Source organism: Ctenopharyngodon idella, chromosome 13 (assembly GCF_019924925.1).
Source record: "Ctenopharyngodon idella isolate HZGC_01 chromosome 13, HZGC01, whole genome shotgun sequence".
Lineage (NCBI taxonomy): Eukaryota > Metazoa > Chordata > Actinopteri > Cypriniformes > Xenocyprididae > Ctenopharyngodon > Ctenopharyngodon idella.
In genome coordinates this window covers 20,639,253-20,664,192 of record NC_067232.1, presented here as the reverse complement: position 1 = coordinate 20,664,192, position 24,940 = coordinate 20,639,253, and the positions used below count along the sequence as shown (strand labels likewise).

General features: G+C 37.3%; 2 protein-coding genes and 1 long non-coding RNA gene across 3 annotated transcripts; 2 read left to right on the top strand and 1 right to left on the bottom strand.

Annotated features, from left to right (window-relative positions):
- Positions 1-1,921: 1,921 nt before the first annotated feature.
- calm2a (calmodulin 2a (phosphorylase kinase, delta)) lies at positions 1,922-7,015 on the top strand. Its single transcript, XM_051916640.1, has 6 exons — positions 1,922-2,151; positions 3,102-3,132; positions 5,422-5,565; positions 5,648-5,754; positions 5,839-5,974; positions 6,230-7,015. Exons 1-6 carry the CDS (start codon positions 2,149-2,151, stop codon positions 6,256-6,258), a joined length of 450 nt encoding a protein of 149 aa, XP_051772600.1. The 5' UTR covers positions 1,922-2,148; the 3' UTR covers positions 6,259-7,015.
- Positions 7,016-7,534: 519 nt separating this feature from the next.
- Positions 7,535-19,968, top strand: stpg4 (sperm-tail PG-rich repeat containing 4). The gene is made up of 7 exons (XM_051916633.1): positions 7,535-8,311; positions 8,968-9,024; positions 9,510-9,764; positions 10,051-10,115; positions 12,653-12,698; positions 16,296-16,400; positions 16,604-19,968. The coding sequence occupies exons 1-7, from the start codon at positions 8,261-8,263 to the stop codon at positions 16,712-16,714; spliced, it is 690 nt and encodes a 229-aa protein (XP_051772593.1). The 5' UTR covers positions 7,535-8,260; the 3' UTR covers positions 16,715-19,968.
- On the bottom strand, positions 17,582-23,108 carry LOC127524773 (uncharacterized). Its single transcript, XR_007933166.1, has 3 exons — positions 22,925-23,108; positions 20,034-20,183; positions 17,582-17,662 (listed from the first exon to the last, which is right to left on the bottom strand). It is a non-coding gene; the product is annotated as an uncharacterized LOC127524773 (long non-coding RNA).
- Between the last annotated feature and the right edge of the window lie 1,832 nt (positions 23,109-24,940).

The window sequence follows — 24,940 nt, the reverse complement described above, 5'->3', positions numbered from 1 at the left end:
CTTCCTGTTTGTGAGTGAATGTTTGCATCAATTTACAAATCAACGATTTCACGTTAATTGTGCAATCTGGGAACACACTGCGGGCAGTTTGAAGGGATAGTTCACCCAAAACTAAAAATTCTCATGATTTAATCACTCTCATGTTGTTCCAAACTGGTCTGACTTTCTTTCTTCAGCTGAACACAAATATTTTGAATAACTATTTTTGTCTGTTTAGTGAAAGTCAATGGTGTCCAAAACAACACTAGACCCCATTGACTTTCATTGTACGGCCAAAAATCTATGGACCCACCTTATTTTGCTATGAGGACTGGAGCCTATTGTGTTATTCCTAAACTGACCCCAGAGTTTCCACTCTCTCCCACCTGCAACTTCACTGGGTTTGGTCCAGAGACAGGTGGCCAGTGGGAGAGAGAACCAGGCAGCCAAGCATAGAGAAGCAGGCCATCAGATACTCATGCATTCAGTGAGTACAAGCAGGCCTAGCATCTACTGCACGTGTGCCCACAAGCCTGCTGCTCCTTATGCCACATCTGACATATCAATGAGCCTGTCTCAGCTGATGTTACACTTGATTGCATGCACACAACACGCCAAAAGCATACACACATCAGTCACCGTCAGTAACATGTGCATAACCTGTTACGTGGAACTATATCTAATACAGCGTATCATTATCTCCATAATCGTTTGGTTTAACTGCAATCAAGCCAAACTGCATTCTACTTCAGGTGATTCATATATAGAATTAATGGGATCTGAATCATCACGGGGGCTTCTAAATGCTTTATTCTTCTTGCCGTATATAAAACATTGTAGGCAGACATTCTGTAAAGCTTGCAGTGCAGGCCAGCCTTGCCAAATCAATCTGATAAGGAAATTAAGTGGATTGCACTCTATAACTAATGTTCAAATCCTTTTAACGGAGCGGGATTGGGTCAACCATTTGTTTTATTTCATTGATTACATTGAAGGCATAATATTAGACAAAATGCTCAGTCTAAACATATGCCCAGCTTGGCCTTTTAGTTAATTTTTCTGCATGGTGCTGTAACAACTATAGGCTACCCATTGAGAGTGACATGTCCTCCACAATATTTATATTAGTGGTTGAGCTATATTATTTTTGATGGTTTAATGATCAATAATTTATTATATTTGGTCCACTCAATCCTGAATATATGGTGACATTCCAGCATAATGATTGTAATGAATAATTTGCTCAAGTTTTATTTTTTTCAAATCAGTTGCTTTGTTAGCATCATCAAAATAACAATTTAAAACTTCCAAATGTGTCCTAGATCACTTGATGCTTAAGTGCTACACTATCTCTACATAAATCCCACTTGCTAAGGGTTGCAGTGTCAGTTTTTTTTTTATTTATTAAAAATGTGATTGTGATTTAATTTATTATTTATTAATGGGCAGTAGCCTATTTGGGCATTGCTTTTCCAGAGCAGTTTTCATAGCATCCTGTCAATTTTTGTTCAGAACTTCAACATTTAAAACAATATTCACAGGCCTAGAAAACAATATTAAATATATAAATGCTACATAACAGATAAAACAAAATGAAGAATGTACTTCAGGCACATTTTTTGCCCAAATATTTTAAATAGTTGCACACATTTGTCACTTTCCATGGCATTTCTGCCATGAGCCCTGGTTAATATCTGACCCTGATGTGTAGTGAGTGAGTCTAGTCGGGAATGCAGCTCTACTCGGATCTTAGCGAGTGACGCATTGCGGGTACAAATTGACCAATCAGAAGCCGCCTCTCCTGGCCATAACGTACAGTACTGCGATTGACGCATCACACTTTAGCAGAATGTATGACTCCGCCGGTTAGCTAGTTCCACTCAAAACAAGCCCCCCTCGCTGCATAGCATACATTTTTGGCGATTTGAAGACGTCGCTATCGTATAAATCTTTGGTACTCTGTACTGCACGCTCATGCATCACAATTGTGACATTTTTGATGATCGTTTCTGATAGGGAAGGAAGTGTGTTGGCGGATGGAGAAAAAGCAGGGGGAGGGGTTTATAAGCGACCATTAAAGGCGCGTCAAGCCCTGTATGATTGCATCCTGTTTGTTTGCCAGCTGCGGACTGTTGTTCTGTGTGGAGATACATCTGTTGAAAGAACGCAATGGTGAGTAAAAACTGTTATGTCTTAATGTCACTGTTTATTTGGTGCAAAATGCAGTTATTATAGGAAGCATTTATAAAATAATGCGCGTTACAGTCAGCATACAGTTCGTTGGTACTAAATAGTTGTAACGTTATTTATTTTCATTGAATGTATGGTAGTGATATGATTTAATGACAGGTAGTCTTCTGCATGTGTTTTATATATGCGTATTCATTTAGTTTCATAGGGGAATATCAGTTAAATATTCAATTATTGCTGTAACATGAAATAATTTAAAGCAACAGCTTGAAAAAGCTTCATTGATAGCGAATACAGTTTAAGGGGCACGTCAGCTGCGAATATGGCGCATTTCTCTTGCACAAGCTTATGTTTGAATATGTGCTCATTATCAAACACGCATATGGAAAGCATTGGACTCCTGTGTTCCTTTAATTCAATGTTCTCTTCATGAATAAAGCAGTAAAAGGCTTTTATGAGCGGTGGAGAGGGACTGCGCCACCTTCTGCAGTTAGCGTTAAAGGGAAAGTTCACTCCAAAATGAAAATAGCCATTTATTCACTCTCATGTGGTTATATACCCATAAAACTGGTTGACTTTCTCTTTTGGAACACAAAAGGAGATGTTAAGTGCTGACAGTCTCAGTCGGCGCGTACTTTCATTCCATCTTTTTTTCCCCATAATGAAAGTGAATGAAGACTGAGGCTGTCATTCTGTCCAACATAAAATTTTGGGGTGAATTGTTCCTTTAAATAGAAGTGAATCAGATCCTTTATGATGCCCAGGTTTTAAACCCCCAGACATGTCACCACCAATATTAAAATTAATGGTTGACCAGTATAGTTTTTTTTTAATGGTTGGTTCCTAAATGATTAGATTAGTTTCCCCCAATGCCTAATATGCGGTGTCATTATTGGTTTCATTTGAACGTCTTCTCTTTTTCTCCTTTGCAGGCTGACCAGTTGACAGAAGAACAGATTGCCGGTAAGACATCCCCCCCCCCCTCCCGTCCATTGGCACATGGTCAGTGGTGTGGATTCCCGTGGTTTCCCCTCTTCACCCCCCACCCCCACCCATCCGTGGATTTATATTATTTCCTTTTATGGCGAGTCCTGAGACTTGGTCAGGACACATTCCCCACATTAATGGGCAGGTTGTTGTGGTGGGAAGCGTGTAACACCAGGCTTTAAATCTAAGTGATTGAGTAATTTCCTGTGGCTAGTTGTAGTTTTTGATGAACACGCCCTTCTCTATTGGAGAGAGTTAGTAACTGCAGGCACTGAGGAACAAGGGTGTGTCCCCTGCTGGACTCAACATCTCAATGGCTTTGACGTGAAGTTACAATTTCACTGGCTGCTGGTTTGCTTTGAGTCTTTTCTGACTTAATATTGCAGATTCTAGTATCATGATGGACTTGTACGGGTTACTTTGGTGGTGTTCTTGATGTTATAATACGTTTCCAAGGTGTTTTGGATTCTTAGGGTAATTTTTATGGTTTATATAGCGTTTATATTTTAATTTAGTTTTTTATATGTACTAGAATTGTGCTTGTTTTATGACAACAGAATACTTTTTATTTCATTTTAGGTGATCTAAAATTCATATTTCTGGCATCGTGTGCAAAGACCAGTTTAGTGTTATTCTAAATACTTTGAAAGAAAAGGACCAACATGACCAACTTTGCTTTGACTACTGTTTCTGATCATGGTTGTGTTATTACAGTAGAGAACCGCAAAAAGAAATGCTCTGAAACCATTTAGGTCATTGTGGTCTGTCTCCATAGTGACAGTGAGGTCATGGTGGTTTGTCCATCGAGACATAGTCTCCAAAGTGTGTTTCCCTGGAGATTGTGTGAGGTCACAGCAGTGTTTCCATACTGCTCTGAAGTCTAGATCCTATATCCGCTCAATGGGGTCACCGCATTGGATCTCCATATGGTTCAGTGGGTCTCCATAGGAACAGAGTGAGGTCACAGTGCTGGATCTCCATAGAAACAGTGCCTCAGAGTTGATTGTTTGCATAGAAGCAGGGTAAGGTTTCATTTATGCGAGAACAGGCAGTTGTTGCAGCCAGTGGCGTTTTTACATAAACAGATGTCACATTTCTCTTTAGAGGGATTGATATCTAGGACTTATTCCATTGTGGTTGTTCAAGCCTGTTCTAGTTTGGGTGTCACATATGTTGTTCCTGTGTGTGCCTTTGCGTAATAAACTGGTAATTACAGACTGCTGTAGCAATGCAGATTTTTTTTTCCCTCCCCTATGCAGTGTTCATTATGAGGATAGACAAACTGCTTTTTTTAAGGACTGCCTAACTTTACTATCGTGCCTAGTAGTCTCGATAGTAGTAGTAAGTCAACATGAAACATAATTTGCACCACCCCCCATAATCAGACATTTGAAGGCGCGAGAGGGAATATACGCCAGGACATGTTGCTTTCCATTAGTAATTGGTTGGATTTTAAAAGTAGGTGTTACTTTTCAGAATGAAGCCTGGTGGTTGAAAAAGAAAGGAGTTATGATTAGTTATTACATTTTAATAAAAGGTTATAAAGTAGGGATGCACCGATATGAAAATTTTGGCCGATAACAATAATTCTTTATCTTTTTTTTTAAGCAGATGACCGATATATTGACCTATATATATATATATATATATATATATATATATATATATATATATAATTATATCGATAACTGATATATTGGCCAATAAATCTAAATCTTTATATAATTTGAGAGACTGATTACAAAGACAAAAGTTTCACCACGAAAAGCCATGTCCCAAGCACATGATTACAATGTTCTCATTATAATTTTATTTAGCCTATATGACAGACTTGCACTGCAAGTTGTTGCACTTTTCTTATTGGGCCAATAATGATAACATTAAAAATGAATATATATCGCTTAATACCGATATGGTGGCTGATATATCGTACATCCCTATTATAAATGTTTTTTTGTTGTTCTTTAGAATAACAGGCACAGATGAATCGTTCAATAAGACCAGGAAACGCATGTTAAAGTAAATGGGGTCAATCTTACGTTTCATGTTAACTTTAAACGCTCTATGGTTGAGCTCAAGCTTCTTTTGCATTACTATCTGAGAGAGCTTGTTTTGAAAGCGAGTGTGTAAAGTGTATTTGGGCATCCCTTCTTTGGAACTGGCCCCACTGGTTCCTCTGTGTGTCTTTTGTGTTCGGTGTTTGTTTATCTTTGGGAAACTCTGTTAATACAATATCCTATTCCATTTATCTGTCACCCTTCACAGAATTCAAAGAGGCTTTCTCACTCTTCGACAAAGATGGCGACGGCACCATCACAACAAAAGAGCTGGGCACTGTCATGCGCTCGCTCGGACAGAACCCAACAGAGGCTGAGCTGCAAGACATGATCAATGAAGTGGATGCTGATGGTAAGGACGATCACATGCATCCTCAACCCAGGTGAATGGTAAATGTTGGGGGGTTGTCTAAATTCTTTTGCTTTCTGCTTAGGAAACGGGACGATAGACTTCCCAGAGTTCCTGACCATGATGGCGAGGAAGATGAAGGACACAGACAGCGAGGAGGAGATCAGAGAAGCATTCCGTGTCTTTGATAAGGTAAAGCTTGTCCAGTTCCAGAATAAGACACTAGTTACTCACAAAGTCACATGCAGTTGCTGACCTGCATATCCTGTGCTTTAGGATGGGAATGGTTACATCAGCGCAGCTGAATTGCGTCACGTCATGACAAACCTTGGAGAGAAGTTGACCGACGAAGAGGTTGATGAGATGATCCGAGAAGCAGACATTGACGGAGACGGACAGGTTAACTACGAAGGTGAGCTGATTGAAAAGTTGTTTTGGAACTCATAGGTTGTTACACCGTGTCCTAAATAAAATGCACAATCACAGCCTATCAGGACATGGTTTGTTTAATATACTGTTATGTGGAGTGCGATTTTTGGATCAATAAGATTACAGCACATCATGCAGTCGTGGCTGGTTAGGATATGGTGTCAGGATGCATCTTTAGGTCATGTAAGAAATCTTGTCATCGTTCAGAAACAGACTAACCCGTTCTCTGTCTCCACAGAATTTGTACAGATGATGACGGCGAAATGAAGGCCTTGTACAGATCCTCTCTCTTCTATAAATAATTTGCCTTTTTTCTGTTTAATTTATCTGTAAAATGTTAAGTCCCCTCCCCTTCCTCCTCCCGGCTGTCCAAAGGAACTGCATGTAAACTGCATAGGATCTTCAGTCCTCATGTCCCTTTCTTTTGCTGTCATCGTGTTTTTTGGAGTGGCGGTGCGGTTACACGATCAGGTGCTTGTTGCCGCGAAGTGGGGGTTGTGACGTGCAAAAAACGTACACGTCACGTCTGTCTGCCCCCCTCGTGCGTAGCAAGAGTGGAGACCTGCCAGCTGGTTGTCTTCTGGCAGCGACGTTGGCATGGCAACAATGTAGAGGAGTAACTCTGCATGGACTATGGACAAAGTATATAAATATATATATATATATATATATATATATATATATATATATATATATATATATATATATATATATATATATATATATATATGAAATTTCTCAACATTGCACTACTGCAAAAAAAAAAAGAAAGACACGGGTGTATCTACAAGATACTCGTACATAAACTCTTTTTGTATCTGCTGTTCTATACTAAGAACTTGTTTGATTCTTACAGTGCTTTTTAATGTTTTAATCACTTATTCACATTAGTTTTTTTTTCATTCTTTACTTTTTTCTTTCTTTTTTTTTTAAGCCGCTTAATGGCATTGTCATGCCTCAGATAGTCCATTCCAAGTTGTATATTTGTTTTCCAATAAAATTGACTATTTACCCATATTGAAAAGTTTCTGTTTGCGAATCATCATTTAGCCCACTGATTAAAAGCTTTTCTGTTAATCATTATGCATCCCAGAGCTGATTTTAGAAGTTTGAAAATGCTATTTTCGTTAACTGAGTTGTTTACTATATTTATTGTAATAGTTACGATTATTCATTTGTAAATCATTATACAATGCGTCTCTGACTCAGCTGGACAAAGTACTGTGTGTATTGACAGGATAGGATTGGGGCGTGGCCTCGATGTCAAAAAACAAAAAGCTCATTAAAGTAATCTTGAATGACAATTGTTGTAAAAGTCATCCTTTTCCTCATGAGCATATGTCTGTTCTGTTCAGAAGTTTGGCTATGTTTATCAGAGGTCACAGTAGTTGGTTTTTATGCATGTTTGGAGTATTTATGCTGTAAAAAGACAGTATTAGTTATAATATAGTTATTACACAGCTATAAAGTATCATTCATGCATCACTCCACGTTAGGTGAAATAGAATGGAGGAGCTTTTCGGGCAATCCAGAACAGAAGCCTGAGACGATTGTATTTTTTATTTTTATTTTTTTGACCAAGAGCTTATTACAATGACACCCGTAAACTGTGAAGCATGGCTGTTATTCATGGTATGTCAGTGTTGAAGTGCACTGGTACAGGAGACCGCTCTGACAAACAGTAAACACTGGGCCCTTCAGTTGCTTGTTAGAAGCATGTGTTCCTGGTCGCCTAGCAACAGAGCAGAACATTCTGCCCTAAACTCCCAGAGAGAGCTGCTTTCCCTGCTTCACAGCTTCTGCTGTGTTATTCATGTGTGACAAACCCTTACAAATGGATGTGTCATATGCCTCTTACATGATAGAAATAATAAACCTAGATAGATCCCTTTCAAAACTTGGGAAATTTATTGTGGAACTCATTTAATTTAATACCTTAGGAGAAATTAAAACACATATGTATGTATGCATACAGTACAAAAGTACAGAGTACAATAATTGTGGATAGCAGCTCAGATAACTTGGCCTTTTAAAATATGTATGAAAGTTCAGATTTTTGATCAGAGAATTTGATGAACAAACTCATTGAGATTTTTTTTTTTCAATATGAAAAAAATCAGTAAATGTAAATAATGAATCAAAGAGCAAACAAATAGCAGAAACTTGTGTATCCAGTCCTTTGATTAATAGTTAAATAGTATTAGTATCTAAGCAACGCTTGTTGTTGTTGAGGTGTCCATTACAGAAGACAATCAGGAACGACAGAACTATGGCCACAGGAAGAGAGAAAACATTACCCAAAGGAAAATATATAGATGGGGTAAGTTTTCACATTTGTTGTGGTGGAAGGTTTGGTGCATCAGAATTACATATGGACTATTTCTTTATAGCGCAGGGATCTTCAGGCCCACAGAGTTTGAGGGGTTTAGTTCCAACCCTTATCAAATACACCATCCAGTATTCTAGTAATCCTGAAGACCTCCATTAACTTGTTCAGGTGTGTTTGATTAGGGTTGGATCAATGTTAACACAACCTTTCAAAGGTTTACGGTCAGTGATTTTTTTTTTTTTTTTTCAAATAAATGCTGTTTTTCATCAAAGAATCCTGTAAAATTTGTAGTTTATGCAGCACAACAGTTTTCAATATTCATAATAATAAGAAATGTTTCTTGAGCACCAAAATAGGATATTAGAATGATTTCTGAAGGATCATGTGACACTGAAGACTGGAGTAATGATGCTGAAAATGTGATGACTGCTAAGAATTCAGCCTTGCCATCACAGGAATAAATTACATTTTAAAAATACAGAAAATTGTAATAATATTTTACAGTATTGCTGTTTTTTTTTACTTTATTTTTGATAAAATAAATCCAACCTTGGTGAACATAACACAATCTTACTAACCCCAAACAGTAGTGCATATGCTGTATATCCTTTTAGTGATCAGTGGTCTTTTTTTTTTTTTTTTTTCAGAAACAGAAAGAAGAAACGTACACTGACAGAAGTGGTTGGTGGAGAAACACTATTAAGGTAGGTGATATACTTGTTCTGAAATAAATTTATTTAATGACAAACAGAATATGATGTAGTGTACATTTGATGTACAAATGGCCTCTGTCTCTGCCTCTGTTACACATTGCACATGAAATCAGCTTGTATTTATTTTGATGCTCATATTAATAGGTTACAGCTTTCACACTGCCTTCATAAGCAGCACTGTGTAAACAACTGCAAGAACAACCTATTTTTGTAATAAAAAATTTATGAAAATGCACTTTAAACCTATTTATCAATACAAGTATGCTTATACTCCAGATGATTTAAACAGTGTATACACTTTGGGCTCCATTCTATATTGATTAATAGCCATTTGGATGATTTCATAATGTTTATGTTTGTTGTAATAAACCATTTTATGATTTGGCTGTTACTAAAGGTCATTCTCAGTGTAGTAAGCCAGAAATTATGTAAGGTGTGAAACAGGCATAAAAGAGGTCTCCTTTTTCTACCACCAGAACTATCCCATTCCTGGCAGTTACCACATCCGAGACTTCATAGAGGAGACAGGACTGAACCCGGTGCCTAAGACGTACAGCTTCAAGGGCCCCAGGCGAAACACCCTCATGTCGACTGTGCGTCGAGGGGATCTGCTGTTGCCCGGGGCATATAACTTTACTGACTCAACCAATGAGGCTCTGCGACGCCAGGCAACTTATTCTTTCAAAAACTGCCCCAGACCTGACAACCACACTTTAGGACTCAGAGATAAGGTTAGTCAGTCACAATGAACGGGACATCACACCAATAATCTATAAGCATTCAAATGTTCCTCAAGGTGGTTACAGCCTTAAAATCAGTTCAACATTCTGTCTTACATTCCATTTGGTGTACATATCAGTTTAGTGTAACACGCCATTCGATTAATTTTTTTGGTGACTGATACTGAAAACAAAAGCAAAATATTTATCTGATATCAGTGGCTGGAGTAAAGCTCTCACCTTCGATTATGTCAAAACAATTGGTTGATATATCAGTGTTTGTGTGTGTTTAACACAGGATATTAACCTGTCACCCGGTCAGTATGATGTTACAGAGAAGCCTGTCCCCAAATCACCCTGCAAGTGAGTAGACCTCACGCTCAGCACGCTTTCACACACGGCTAGTCAGAGAACATCACACACTGCAGCTCGGCGATGTTTTTCCATCTCATTCTCAGCTTCTTCCTTAACCTTAGGCAGTTCACAGAACAGCCCTCAGATGCTTTAACACAGGCCTCAACAATAAGGATGGTCCAGTGACCCGGGGCCAGTGTCAGAGAGTGGTGACTTTCCCTTGCCTTTGTATTTGCTGCTCAAATACATGTGTTTCATACAGACTTAAAGAGATAGATTACCCAAAAATGAAAATTCTGTCATTAATTACTCACCCTCATGTCATTCCAAACCCGTAAGACTTTCGTTCATCTTCGAAACACAAATGAAGATCTTTTTAATGAAATCTGAGAGCTTTCTGTCCCTCCATTGACAGCTATGCAACTACCAATTTAATGCTTCAAAAAGTTCATAAAGAGATCGTAAAACTAATCCATATGAATTGAGTGGTTTAGTCCAAATTTTCTAAAGAGACTGATCACTTTATATGATGAACAGATTTAATTTAGGCTTTTATTCACATTTGAACATTGATCAGTGAACATAAACAGAAGCTCAAATGAACCTGCTTGACACGCGAGAACAAACCTCTTGCGGACGGAAGCTCAAACGTGCTGTGTAACACATGAGAACGAATCTCATTGGTTCTCACATGTCAAGCAAACATGCTTGAGCTTCTGTTTACCACAACTGATGTGCAAGTTGATGAATGTTTATGTTTTACGATCTCTTTATGAACTTTTTGAAGTGTCAAAGTAGTAGTTGCGTAACTGTCAGTGGAGGGACAGAAAGCTCTCAGAATTAATCAAAAAGATCTTCATTTGTGTTCTGAAGATGAACGAAAGTCTTCTGGGTTTTGAATGACATGAAGGTGAGTAATTGATGACAAAAAAATGTTTAATTGACATATAACATGTATTCAACTTCAAGATTTTAGGTAAAAAGAAACTGAAGTAGGTATAACACTTTCAGTTTATTTCCATCAGTCACATGTTTCTTTGTCTTAGTTTACCGCCAAATCTTCAGCTGTTATGGACACTCATCAAATCATCACACCTGTTCATTATTATCTCATCATCACTGTGTATTTAAGTTGCGCTGTTTCACCTTTTAGTGTCGGTTGATGTTTGCATGTGATGTGTGTTACCCCTGTTTCACACACGCATACTGTTAAACCTTCTGTATGGTCCTGTGTTTATTGTATTGTATCGTATTGGATCCTGCATACCTTCATCTTCATCTTCCTCATCTTGTGACAGGAAACAAGTGGATGATTTATTTTAATGGCGAACAGGTGTCTTGACAAAAAATGCTACCTATCAGATTGTGCTACCAACACTATATTTGCATTGTTTTAAGGGTAGGGTTAGGGTTTGGGGTCGGAGGATTATATGTTTGTTCGGAGCATTTTGTTTCGTAAATGGCGCACAGTGTAATGAAGAGTTTGCAAAGAAAGTTTTGTTGATTAAGGAAGCAGCCAGCTGTATTGAATCTGAATGCAACTGCATCACAAACTGTGAGTAAATGATTTCATAGTGCTTAGTCTGTTATTGATGGTTTTATATGAATAATGTTTTCAAAACACAACAGTGAGTGGGTGTTGATTTCCTATGCAATGACGTTAGCCAATCATAACAGTGGCAGTTTACTGACAAGCTTTAAAAGAGTCACCCCTTAAAAATGGATAATTTTAGACAAGTGTCAGAATGAAGGTTGAAAATAATCTTTTTTTGCATGCATATATTGTTTTTTGTTGTTTTTTTTTTTTGTGCAAAAAACTTTATTAACATTATAAGTGAATCTCAAAAAACATTTTAAAATCAATAAATATCAAAATAAATCAATGTCATGACCCATTTAATAATTTTAATTATAATTATTTTAGTTACTTTACAATAATTTTAATTAGTTTAGTAATTATTTCAATTGTTGTGTACAATTAATCATTTCAACATATATAGCCAAAACGCTTGAGTGAAAGTAAATATGGTTACACAATTTAATTGTGCTTAAGTGTTTAAAGTAAAAAGTATTTTTCTTAGCTTTGGAAATGTACTGATGAAATCAAGAAACGGGAGATTTTCCCAATAAATAAGAGGAAATAAGAGGACAGATTTACATCATAATGACCAGTGAAATATGTTAGATCAAAACTGAAATTGAATGTATGAGTAAAAGTAGAAGTATTTAGTTTCAATAGTACACTAGTTACCCAAAGTGTGAAATACAGTATTTCACACCAGTGTGACTTAGAGAAGGTCACATGGCAACTAACCATTTCTTTCTAACAAAAATGAAAAACAAAATGCATTATTTTTGTGGTGGGACCAATGAAAGTATTAGTAGAGCAAGTACAAATCTGAAGCACCAGCCTGATTAAACAAATAGAAGAATCCTTATTGTTGTGGCCTGAAGTGTTTCACCTGTGTTTGTTGACTCTTTCCTCTCCTCCACCCTGTCTACACTATTTTATTGTCTTCTCTTATGGCACTCATCTCTTATTGCAGACACGTGATGTTCCGATCAGCTGTTCAGAGGGTCAGCTTTCTCCCGGTAAGTGTCCAGTTTCAGTGTGAATAATATAGTCTAACCTATTATGCGTATATTAAATGCTTTGCCTGTTTTACCCCAGAATGTTTTGTAAAGCATGTACGTTCCAGTGAGTTAGTTTCACTGCTGCGCATCAGTGTAGGACCTCATGAACCGTGGCTTCAGTGGCAGTGTTGGCTGGTTATTCGAGCTGTTCTGGCAGCTGTCTGGTGTTGACGGAAAAGTGAAGATGCTAAATCATCCTCTGGGTCTCATTAGGGTGAACATTAGGGCTTTGTGTGGTTGTAGAAGGGTGTCGTTTCATGTAAGACAAGTGTTTTGTCAAAGGTTAAGTAGCAAAGAAACCTCAAGCTTATTCTTAAGATGACAGATCAAGAGCAAACAGGCAAATTGTATTACTCAGAGGCTGATCTTCCATAACTTAAGGCTGGAACACATAAAAGACTTTTAAAATCTGAACAGATTTTAAAACACTAGGCATCATACACTTGCCGACTTAAATGGTTATAGAGAAACACTAGGCATCATACGCTAAATGACTGAGGATCACACACTACCAGACTTCAAAGTTGTTCAGAACACAACAAAAGCTGCTTTTCCACCGTCGGGCCGAACAGTTCTAAGAACGGTGAGGCTCAAATTTCTACTTGAGCCTGGTTCGGCATAGCACGATTACAAACCATTCTCGGCCTGGAATTCTCAGCATGATTGGCTAACTGACTAAACTCATACAGAAGCGTGCCTTGTTGCTCAAGAAAAATGAAAACAATACTATATGTTCCAAAATCAGCTCAAAATATCAAACATGTTTGATATCCTCTGACTGGATGAAATCATCTGAAGCTAAAAACTGGAGTCTGTGCTCATCGTACATCACACAATTTTGAAATTTGTCGGCTGCAACAGCCTGCTTCTATTCAATCAGTTGATTGAATGATTCAATGACTCACTCATAAATATACTCACTTGTTTTGCGTAAAGTAAGCATATCAAGCTATAAAATAAATGTGGATTGCATAGTTCAGATAATTTGATGAGAAATAATAGGGATCATATTGAAATCTCTGCTATCCTAGCAAATTTTGATATACCACAGTTTGATATATTTTCTCTGAAACTCAAGAAGAGACATTTGAGATTACTGTGGTATTTTTTGATCAGGAAAAAAGTGTAAGCTATTTTTCTCTCTTCATTCAATCTCATTGATGTCTAGAAGGTACTACAGAGACCTTAAATGCGATTTTTCAATCCTGGGTAGTTTTCACAGGTTCACCTTAAAGGGTTAGTTCACCCAAAAATGCTTAAAATACTTACCCTCATGTTGTTCCAAACCCATAAGATTCATCTTCGTTCATCTTTGGAACACAAATTAAGATATTTTTGATGAAATCCGAGAGGTATATGACTCGGGAGGAGAAGAGATTGTTGAATAAAGACTTATTTTTTTTTCACAAAAAGTATTCTCATCTCTTCATAAAATTAAAAAGGTGCAGTATGTAGGATTTCTGTCCGCTAGAGGTCGCTAGAGGCCTATTCAAAACAAAGGCATAGCTTGATGACGGCAAGTTTGAGCGCGGAATCTTGGGGGATGTGGTCTTCACCTCAACGGATGGTGCAAAAGAATAGGGATAAGACTCGGGAAGAAATCATGTTCATGGATGCGATTATTAATGTTATTGTAGTGTGAAGCAGAGCAGGACCGAGTGTTGTGGGAGCTGAACGAGGCCGCTGGAGCGATTGTGCAACACATGCCTCACGAGCAGCGGAACTTTTATTATGCCACAGTCGCCGGCATCGCTTCTGCTTTTCCAGTCATGAGTATGAGGTAACGCAGCTCTGTTTATCATATTAGATACATTTGAGAGTGTTAAAAATGTTGTTATAACGTTACTCTGTGCGTTCGCTCGGTGGATGCTGTGAGACATTTGTTGCACACTGCAGTAAGCTAGATCGATTTTAGAATATATTAAATGCTGGATGGCTTGTGTTGATAAATGGCATGCAGTTCATTTTAAAACGTATTGTATGATGGAGTAAATTCTGTATTACTGTTACTAAAAATAAAGCTGCATCTGATTATGCTATGTTAGCTACTTGACAAAATAGTGTTTTTCTCTGAGGCATGGTAAAGCATGGTACTCGCAAAACAATCAAGAAAATTAGATTTAAACAATAAGACTAAATGTGTTGAGCTATATAACAACAATTAGTTTTCTGTCTATAAATATATCAAAACAGTTGTTCCCTTGTCTATTAAAATGTGTAATATATTAAAGCGTCTATGGTGTTTCCATGGTTTCTACAAAATAAAACCGGAAACCGAGGCAGACCGAGGGTTAACACGGGTAAGACGCAATTGACAGGCGATGACTCACACGTCTTGGAGCCTTGGTTCAAATTGCAATTTTCTCACGATTTACAATTAGTTGGAAACATTTGGGATATTGTAAGTACTCAAGTGAAGAAAATATATAACACTGGCCTAGTGGTTTTTGGATATTTTACTGCAAAAATCGTACATATTGCACCTTTAAGGTTGAACCGCTGTACTCACGTCGACGGTTTTAACAATGTCTTTAGTACCTTTCTGGACCTTGAAAGTGTTGATTATATTGCTGTCTATGGACGAGTCATATATCTCTCAGATTTCATCAAAAATATCTTAATTTGTGTTCCGAAGATGAGCGAAGGTCTTACGGGTGTGGAACGACATGAGGGTGAGTAGTTAATGACAGAAATTTCATTTTTGGGTGAAATAACCCTTAAGGTATTTGAAAATACAGAGAAAGCTTTATATATATGTGTATGTATATATATATATATATATATATATATATATATTAATATCCTATTTTTCTTTGTTGAGTTGTGAGTAGCTTGTGTTGGAGGGTGTTGAATCTGGCTTTTCTGGACAGGAGTCATACCCTTAATGAAATAATAGCTCAGTGCCTTTTCAGACATGTGCAGTATGGCACACAGCTATCCACTCTTATCCAGGGGAATGTCGAGCTGGCTGGCCGTCCCATAGAAGAAGGGCCCAACGGCCTGATGCCTTTAAAACCATCGGAAGTTGACCTCATGAACAAGCAGGCAGAGGGAAGCGAGTTCCCCTGCGGCCAGCATTAACACCTCCGGCACTGCTCAACCTGCCACACACACCACTGCACAGGCCAGCTGGATCAAGTGAGGCCGCCGGTGGAATCAAATGGCATGTAATGATAGCAGACAGCTTCTGTAGCACAGGCGTTGAGCAGTGGAAGCGCTTCTTCTCAACTATGCCTTTGAAAGCACATAAATAGGCCTATATCTGTGATTATACAATCAAGCTCAGGTTGATATATTGCTTTTTTTGGAGCACACTAATTTGATCTTCCAATCTAAAGGAATATTTCAGCCTGTGGAACACAAATGGGGATGTTTATCAGAATGTTCAAGCTGTTTTTTTTTTGCATATAATGAAAATGGATGGCTATTTAAATTAATAGGGCCCATAAAAGGTCCATAAAATGACAACTTTCTCAAAAAAACTATTTCATCACCTGGTTAATTAAATTAAATTTGAATTTTTCTTTTGTTGACTTGACCCATTAATGGATTCAGAAGGAAGGACCAGCGCCTGGACATTACAACCCAAGGCCAAGCACAGGCATTGCAGTCACTTCCTGCTTTAGGTCTACAGTACCACGGCTGTACAGTGTGCACTCGGTGAGCTCCATTTTTATGCCTGTTTGATAACAAGCTCTACAACCCTAGATTAAGTCTTACAACAGCAAAACTAGTCTTGAGTCATCAATTTACAACACCAAAATCAGTATATTTATCATCATAAATGGGATGAATGTCCATGTCATTAAATGACATGGGGTTAAAAGTCTCAAACCTTTGCTATTTTGAATTTTTTTTGGCAGGGAACTCCCGGCCCAGGTGTGTATGAGCCCATGTGGCACAAAGGCCAACGGCTCAGCACTGAGGTCAAAGTGGACTGGGCCTATGACCTCCTTTTTCGGAACACACCATGAACTTTGCCCTCCTGTTTGTCTTTGACCTTCCCATATGTATTCCTTCTAGTAATATTTTCCATTCTTTTGAAAGAAGGGTGTTGCCAGCTGGCATGTGACTGACCTTGTTGAAATATGGTTGAAATAATGTTAGTTGTTGTTTTAAATATGTTAATGTTTAATGCTAAATTGTTGTAAAAAGGTTAACAAAATATGTATACATTTTATCAAGATCTGTATGAAATGACATTGAAACAACATTGTGATATTAACAGTGATTTGGTTTAAAAAAATCTATCTCTGCTATCTCTAAATGCTATCTCTGTTATGTCATTAGCTTTGTGATGACTCTCACACTCACATAACTCATTCAGCCTGAACAAAGAGATCATTGTCACACAATAAAACTGCTGTTTACAACACTCTCGCACAATAGCTAGATTAACCCTATTGTCGAGGCCCTGAATAATTCTGCTGACATTAATTATAATGCACATGTGGGTTGTATAGGCCTATATTTATATATCTAAGGAATAAATGTAATCTATATAGTTACTGTATGGTCCAAAAGTCTGAGGTCATGAGTAAAAAATGCATAAATTTCCCATTTTTCTAATTTAATACAAAATGCTTAAAGGTGGATTCAGTTGTTTGGTGCTAATTTAAAAAGTTGTACACATTAAGAAATACATTGTGTTTTTGTGGAGTCATATGAATGTTGTACACTCACATGAGATGAAGACTGTACTCATAATAGTATTCTATAAAAAGTATTTTAATTATAAATGACCCACGCTGTTTTACTAAACTTCAGATAGTATCCTCACATTCTTTGGCTGTCGCCATATGGTAGTAGTGTTATTTGCTGATACAAAAAGTGAAAATCAGGCAACGGAACACATTATTGTGCTTTACGAGCAGAGACAATGGGAGAATCAGTACCTGTGTGGCCCGAGAAGCAGAAAAGATCTGAAACGAGAAGACAGAATAACCGTCAAAGACAAAAATAAAAGAGAATGTGAACATCAGTGTGACATAAACAAGGTGGAAAGATTTGAAGAAAGAAAATCCTGAGTAGCCCAAATTGTTGGACATGTGAGGGAATTAATTATTGTGCAAATCACTCTCTATAACTTGCTAGTGCATAAAACTCATCATTATGGCGAAAGATGGCAGCACACCTTGTGGTATTGGTACTTAAAGTCGGCATGAAATAGAAGTTGCGATAGTCCTTTCTTCCTTATTGCGTCGTATATCTGAGTGAAATGGCTTCTTGAACAAGAAAAAAATATAGGGCGGGACTTGATTTTGTCTATCGGGAATTTATCGGATTGTTGGTTCATTGTTGTTTGCTATTGGTCGATCTCGTGTGAGTGACAGGTTGTCCCCCCTCACGCCAGTAAACACGTCATTGCAAGAGGGAGGGTAAGTTATTTTGATTAAAGATTACGAGGGCACATGAATTAAAAAAAGAAAGAAAATAATGAAATGCAAGGATAAATCATTTTAATAAATACTGCAAAATTCAATAAAAAATAAGAATGTCAATTTTGATTTCATGGTGACATTAAAATACATGAAGAATGGTGATGATAACGCTAGCTAAAGAACTACTGAATTTACCTTTAATTACAAATACTATTGGTAGAACAATCTGAAAAAAATAAAAATAAAAAATGAACATCATGTAATTGTAACAATCGTGTTTAGTTTCATTTTCCTTGTCCGTTTTGCCTGAGTTGTCATTTCATTGTTTCATTGTTCGTTGCTATGGTTTCTGATTAGTTACACACCTGTTCCTTGTTCTGTTGATTGTCATCTCTGTGTATATAAACCCTCAGTTTTGTCAGTTCTCTGTTTGATGTTGTTAATGGTAAATAGTTACTCTCTGTGTTCATTTAATTCTCTGTATTCCTCAAGTCAGCTTTATTTATGTAGCACTTTTTACAATGCAGATTGTGTCACAGCAGCTTTACAGTGATAAGCAGGAAACATAATTTTGGCTGTACAGCAGCTGTAGAAGAAAATAGTGTCATTGTCCAGTTCAGTTCAGTTCGCACACAATGCAGGCAGATCAGTAATATTGTTGAATATTACTGATCTCCCTACCCCTAAACCTACCCATCACAGGTGGTGTCCCCGACTAAGTGTCCCCGACTAAGTAAGCAAGAGGCGACAGCGGCAAGGAACCCAAACTCCAACAGGTGACAAAATGGAGAAAAAAAAAAACCTTGGGAGAAACCAAGCTCAGTTGGGGGGCCAGTTCTCCTCTGGCCAACAAACGAACACTGTATGATTATGATTCAGGCATCATTACAGGTCAGAAGTCAGATTGGATCAGAACATTCAAATGATTTAATCCAGTTCCATCTGGATGAAGATCGGATTCATCACGCTGGTTCCTCTTTCATTCTGCGTCACACTCTTTATTGGATTTATTTAAACATTTTTATTATATTGCTGGTGCTGTTGTTTTAAAAAAGGGAAACCATTGGTGTCAAATCAATAACTGCACAAAGTCAGTACAAAATTAGTATACACATACCCAAGATAAGCTAGTAAGTGTTACTGCGCAGCTAAAATAGTGACCATTTCCATTCTTCCCAAAATAGAATGTGAACGAGTGAGACTTGTGTGCAGTCAGGTGACGCTGTAGGGCTTCATGCAATCACACAAGTTTTTTCTAACAGGGTCATGTTCAGAGTCAATATCACGCAAGACAAAAGTGGCTGGAGGCCTCGTATCATTTTACATTGCAATGGACAGGTGCTGGTACTACATCACAGGTCTATTATATGACTCATAATACTTTAAAGAGGATGGTCTGGGATCAGGACAGTGGGAGATGTAGGTTACTATTGTTTGTGAAATATGAACAGTGCAATAAACTTGTCCATCCTTAGAACATCAACTGATTGAGCATAACTAATGTGAGGGTGAATGCAAGGCGACCTTGAAAACTCATGTTATGGTTACTGAAGCTAATTCAGTGGCAAATAATACATATAAAGTGGTCATATCATAATTTGTTGAAAGTTAGTTCCCAAAACCACTGTTTTTAATGGCCATTTTTTATCTCAATTTTCTCTGCTATAGTATGATCTGTGGCTATGCTGTTAGGATTAAAATAGTTTGCCCCATTCCTTCTATTACTGTATCACATTATGACAGATTAATAAAACAATTCTTGCTGAAATGTGTTGCATAATTGGTTAGTCAGATTGTGTTATTTTAGTAATTGAGCTAGATATTGTTTTTATTCATAATTTGAATTAGTTTTTCTATTCTAATTTCTATTTTCATTTTAGCTAAAGTTTTGTATCATTTTCCATCATCATACCTTCATACACTCTTCATCAAAAAAGAAACCCATCAATCTGTGGGCAACCAGCTGTCAGGGCTGTAACTCAGTCTGGACACCTGACCTTCCACGACTCCAGAGTCCTGCCCCAGTCTGAGCAGGAGCAGCAGGGCTGGCCTGGCCTACCACCTGTGAGTAACCAGAGAGTCAGGGACAGTGACACACACACACACACACACACACACACACACACACACACACACACACACACACACACACACACACACACACACACACACACACACACATGTTTGTTTTTGTGAATTGTGGGGACATTCCATAGGCATAATGGTTTTTATACTGTAACAACGTATTTTGAAACCTGAGAGAGAAGGTTTTCTCAGGACGGTGATCACTTCTTTCATTAGTACATAATCAATCCAGGTGAATAAACAAATGAGCAGGGACATTACAAACACTCTCATTAGTGATGACCTGCATGTGCTGAATTCACATTACCCAATAATTTTACACAATGAATCAGAGTCAGACTGAAATGGTTTTGGACATTGCTAAACACAACTTTGTGGAAGATATGCTGAGCAGCACAATTTGGTTAATCACCTACCATAAACAGAAAAAAATAGATCTAGCATAAGTAGAAATAATTTAAGAAATTATTCAATAAATAAAACAAAAGAAAACTGCTCTGTATAAGTAAGAGTGTAGGGAGACCGATTCATTTTTCAGTTGCAATGCTTCAATTTCTTTGGTAACATTTTCTTTTATTGGTGGATCTCTATTCAGGATTATGGGTAGTTTAGTTTTTAACTGTAGATTCTACTATTAAACTGATATGTTTTTGTTACTAAATTTACCCCAAAAAAATTACAATTCTGTCATGTCATGATTTAATCACCCTCATGTTGTTCCAAAACGCTCTGACTTTCTTTTTTCAGCGGAACACAAAAGAAAATGTTTTGAAGAATGTTGGCAATTGGCCCAACAACAGTTTCCCATAAGACCGGAAAGGTTTCATGCACGTTCTGACTTTTCAGCTTGGCAAAGTAGTTAGGTACAAGCGACTGTGGTGTATCGTGAATAAGTCACGGCTGAAGGGCGTTGTTAGGCATGACGCGAAGCGGAGTCCCTGCAACCCCTTCGACCTACAACACTAGCCTTGAGTACCTTATTGCTTTTATAAAACGGTTACCACACAATACAAATATTAAAGCCAAAAATATGTATCAATGCAACTTTCATGAAGTAGACTTTGACTAAAAGCCTTCCTTCCGCCGGAAAAAAATAGTCCCTGACCGTGAACAGCAACAGAAGTTACATTATTATGCCATTAGATGGTGACAAAGACACTCTTTATGAGTATGTCAGTCAGTAGCAAAGAATTTTACATTGAAAAGGCTGAATTGTTGTGAACACGGAACAAGACGCAACTGACAAATGCTTTGACTAGCGCTGTCAGTCATGGGAAAACGCCTTAACTGTTAAAAGGACAAGATATTGCAGCGGACATTTAAACAGATTTTTTTTATTATGACTGATCAGGACTGACCTGAAGGAGAATGCTAAATCTGAATGCAGGTAATAAACTCGTTCAATCGATCTCTTTCTCACAATACTCTTCTACATAATACAGTAAACTTTAACGAACAATATAAATTGAGAACAAACAGTTTACGTTGCTAAGAGTGGTTGCTAAGGGTGTTGTGTAGTGATACACAGAACCGTTGGGTGAAGCGGTCAATCGCGAATAAAACACAGTTATTGACCAATCAGAATAAAGGACAGGAACTAACCATTTTATAATTCCAATTAAACTGTTATCTCACTCCATTTTATTATGACCTCGAATTTAGGTTAGAATGGCAATTTATTACTGATCATTTGTATAATAGTTTAGCTACACATTTGATTATTCTATTTAACTCTTTACTCTTATTGTACTCGTTCATTCGGATTCCTGTAACGCTTTGAGTCTCGCACCGGCCGGGTATACAATCTCATACTCACAAACTCGCCAGCCTTGGTCATTTGACAGAGGCGATGACTAATATTCTAGAGACTGTACCCACTTTGCTCATTCTAGAATATATTATTTCGTATAAGTGTAGTTTAAGGCAATGCTGAGGTGTGATCGACTCAGTGTGATTGCGTCTTGGATTTGGATGCTAATTTTGCAAGAGAGAGTTCAAATGTTACTTTGTTTTCTCAAAGAGTAGCCCTCTCTTGGTCCAAACAGTCCGGCATCAGTCTTACAGAAGTCAATAGTAACCAAAACTGGTTATATTCTTCAAAATATCTTTAGGTTCCACAGAAAGAAGGAAGTCACAGGTTTGGAATGACATGAGGCTGAGTAAATGATGACAGAATTTTTTTTTTTGGGTAAACTTGTCACAATCACACAAGACTCATTCAGGATACGTTTACACAACAACAGTGTACTAAAAACAGAAATGTTTTTCACATACAGATGGCAACATTGTCAAAATGATCCCTGTTCACACAGATCTGCTAAAACGATTAAAACTGCTGTATTGTGCTGCCAGGCATAAAACTAGGCACCTATAAACTGAACATCTAATACGCATGCGCATGACGTCACTGTTTTCACAAATTCACATTTTTGTAGTTTACACTGAGACAATAACAGTATTGTTTTTAAAAACTTGCGCTTTGTTTTCAGGCCCCTAAAACGCCATTGTTGTGTAAATGAACGTACAAAATGCTTAAAAAGTTTTCTGTTTTTAGTTGAAAACGGTATCGTGTAAACGGCCCCTCAGCCTTCACAGTCACCAGAGTACTGATCACGCATACCTGTCACTTATCAGCCCTCATTACATGCACTATAAAGCACACACACATACACTATCAGTAGTTGTCTGGCCTGGTCTGAAGAACACAGACTCACTTACCTGCAAACTTATCTGGGATTTTCCTGTTCCAAGTCATCCAAATCGAAACCCAGTCATCCATCTCCTCGTCTCGTCTGGTGTGTTATGTCTGGAAACCTGTAAGAGAAAACCAGTTATCACCATTCATAGACTCTATAGCTGTTTCTATTCCTGCTCAATATGACTTACTTGCATTGGATTGTGTTTTTGCTGCTTCTATAAATAAACTTACCTGTTCATTGTTCATTGACTCTACCATTATCATTGTGTCCAAGCCCTGTTATGACAGAATTATTGCTCTAACAATATCAAAGCTCATGGTACTTCTGTCTTGAAAGGTTTGTAAATAATAAATATATTACTCTATGCAGAGTTTTACTTCCAGAACCTTGTTGTTGTGCTTCATTAAGCGATTAACTAAAAAATCCCAAAGGACAAGCTTCCACTTCAAAGGCCTCCATCTAATCATTCCCTTTTATTTCAAAATTTGTGAAACATAATGAGCCCAGCTCTCCTGTGCGTGCCATACAGGAAGTTTGTTATGTCGGGACACTGGGCTCGGCTGGCCTGGGGTGTGTTTCCCAAAAGCAGCTGTGCTTGCAAGTTCCATCATTACCAATAGAGTTGAACGGAACTTGCAACCATAACTAACAATGCTTTTGGGAAACGCACCCCTGGTCAGGATAATTATTCAGGCTGATGCCAGACAAAGAATAGCATGACTTTATCAGTCACAACCTCTTCAAATAATCCCATACATCACCATGTCTAGTGACAACCGCTAACAGAGAGACAGAAAATAAATAAATGAATACTTGAAATATTTAAAATTAAAAGGTAGACTAGCAAATATGTTATTGTATCACATGATGTTATTTGAGTAAATTTCAGAACATCTTTGTGACAATTAGGCACATATTAAAAGAAATTTCATTGTAACCATATGTGTTGCAGACATTTTTTGCATGTAATTTTGTATCACATTTTGTTATTCCCATTAAACTCTCATTACTGTAATAATAATTTGTACTCTACGCCACTAAATACTTTATATCAAGATATATAAATACTGCATTATCATCATTATATATTTGTTTATATGCATTATTCTTTTGAATTATGGGTGAAATATGTCCATATGATCCATATAATCTTGTGAGCTGCCTATCTAGATAGCATTTTTGGGCATCATAGATGCATTTGAAAATGCTTAATTTATTTTTATTGTATTTTATTTATTTATTTTTTTGCAAAAAACAGGTGCTATAACTGTCAAATATTAAATTAAATATTACCATGGTGCATTAACATATTATTTAAGATTTTTAAATTAATAATATTAAAGGGTTAGTTCACCCAAAAATGAAAATTATGTCATTAATTACTCACCCTCATGTCGTTCCACACCCTTCAGACCTTCGTTCATCTTCAGAACACAAATTAAGATATTTTTGATAAAATCCGATGGCTCAGTGAGTTAATTAACACTTTCAAATGCCCAGAAAGGTACTAAAGTTATATTTAAAACAGTTCATGTGACTACACTGGTTCAACCTTAATGTTATGAAGCGACAAGAATACTTTTTGTGCGCCAAGAAAACAAAATAATGACTTTATTCAACAATATCTAGTGATGGCTGATTTTAAAACACTGCTTCATGAAGTTTCGAAGCTTTACGAAACTTTTGGTTCGAATCAGTGATTTGGATCGCCAAAGTCACGTGATTTCAGTAAATGAGGCTTCGTTACGTCATAAGTGTTTCGAAATTTCAATGGTTCATGTGACTTTGGCGGTTTGATATGCGATCCAAGCCACTGAAGCAAACAAAAGTTTCGTAAAGCTTTGAAGCTTCATGAAGCAGTGTTTTGAAATCGCCCATCACTAGATATTGTTGAATAAAGTCGTTGTCTTTTTGGCGCACAAAAAAGTATTCTCGTCGCTTCACAACATTAAGATGGAACCACTGTAGTCACATGAACTGTTTTAAAGGATTAGTTCACTTTCATATAAATTTTTCCTGATAATTTACTTACCCC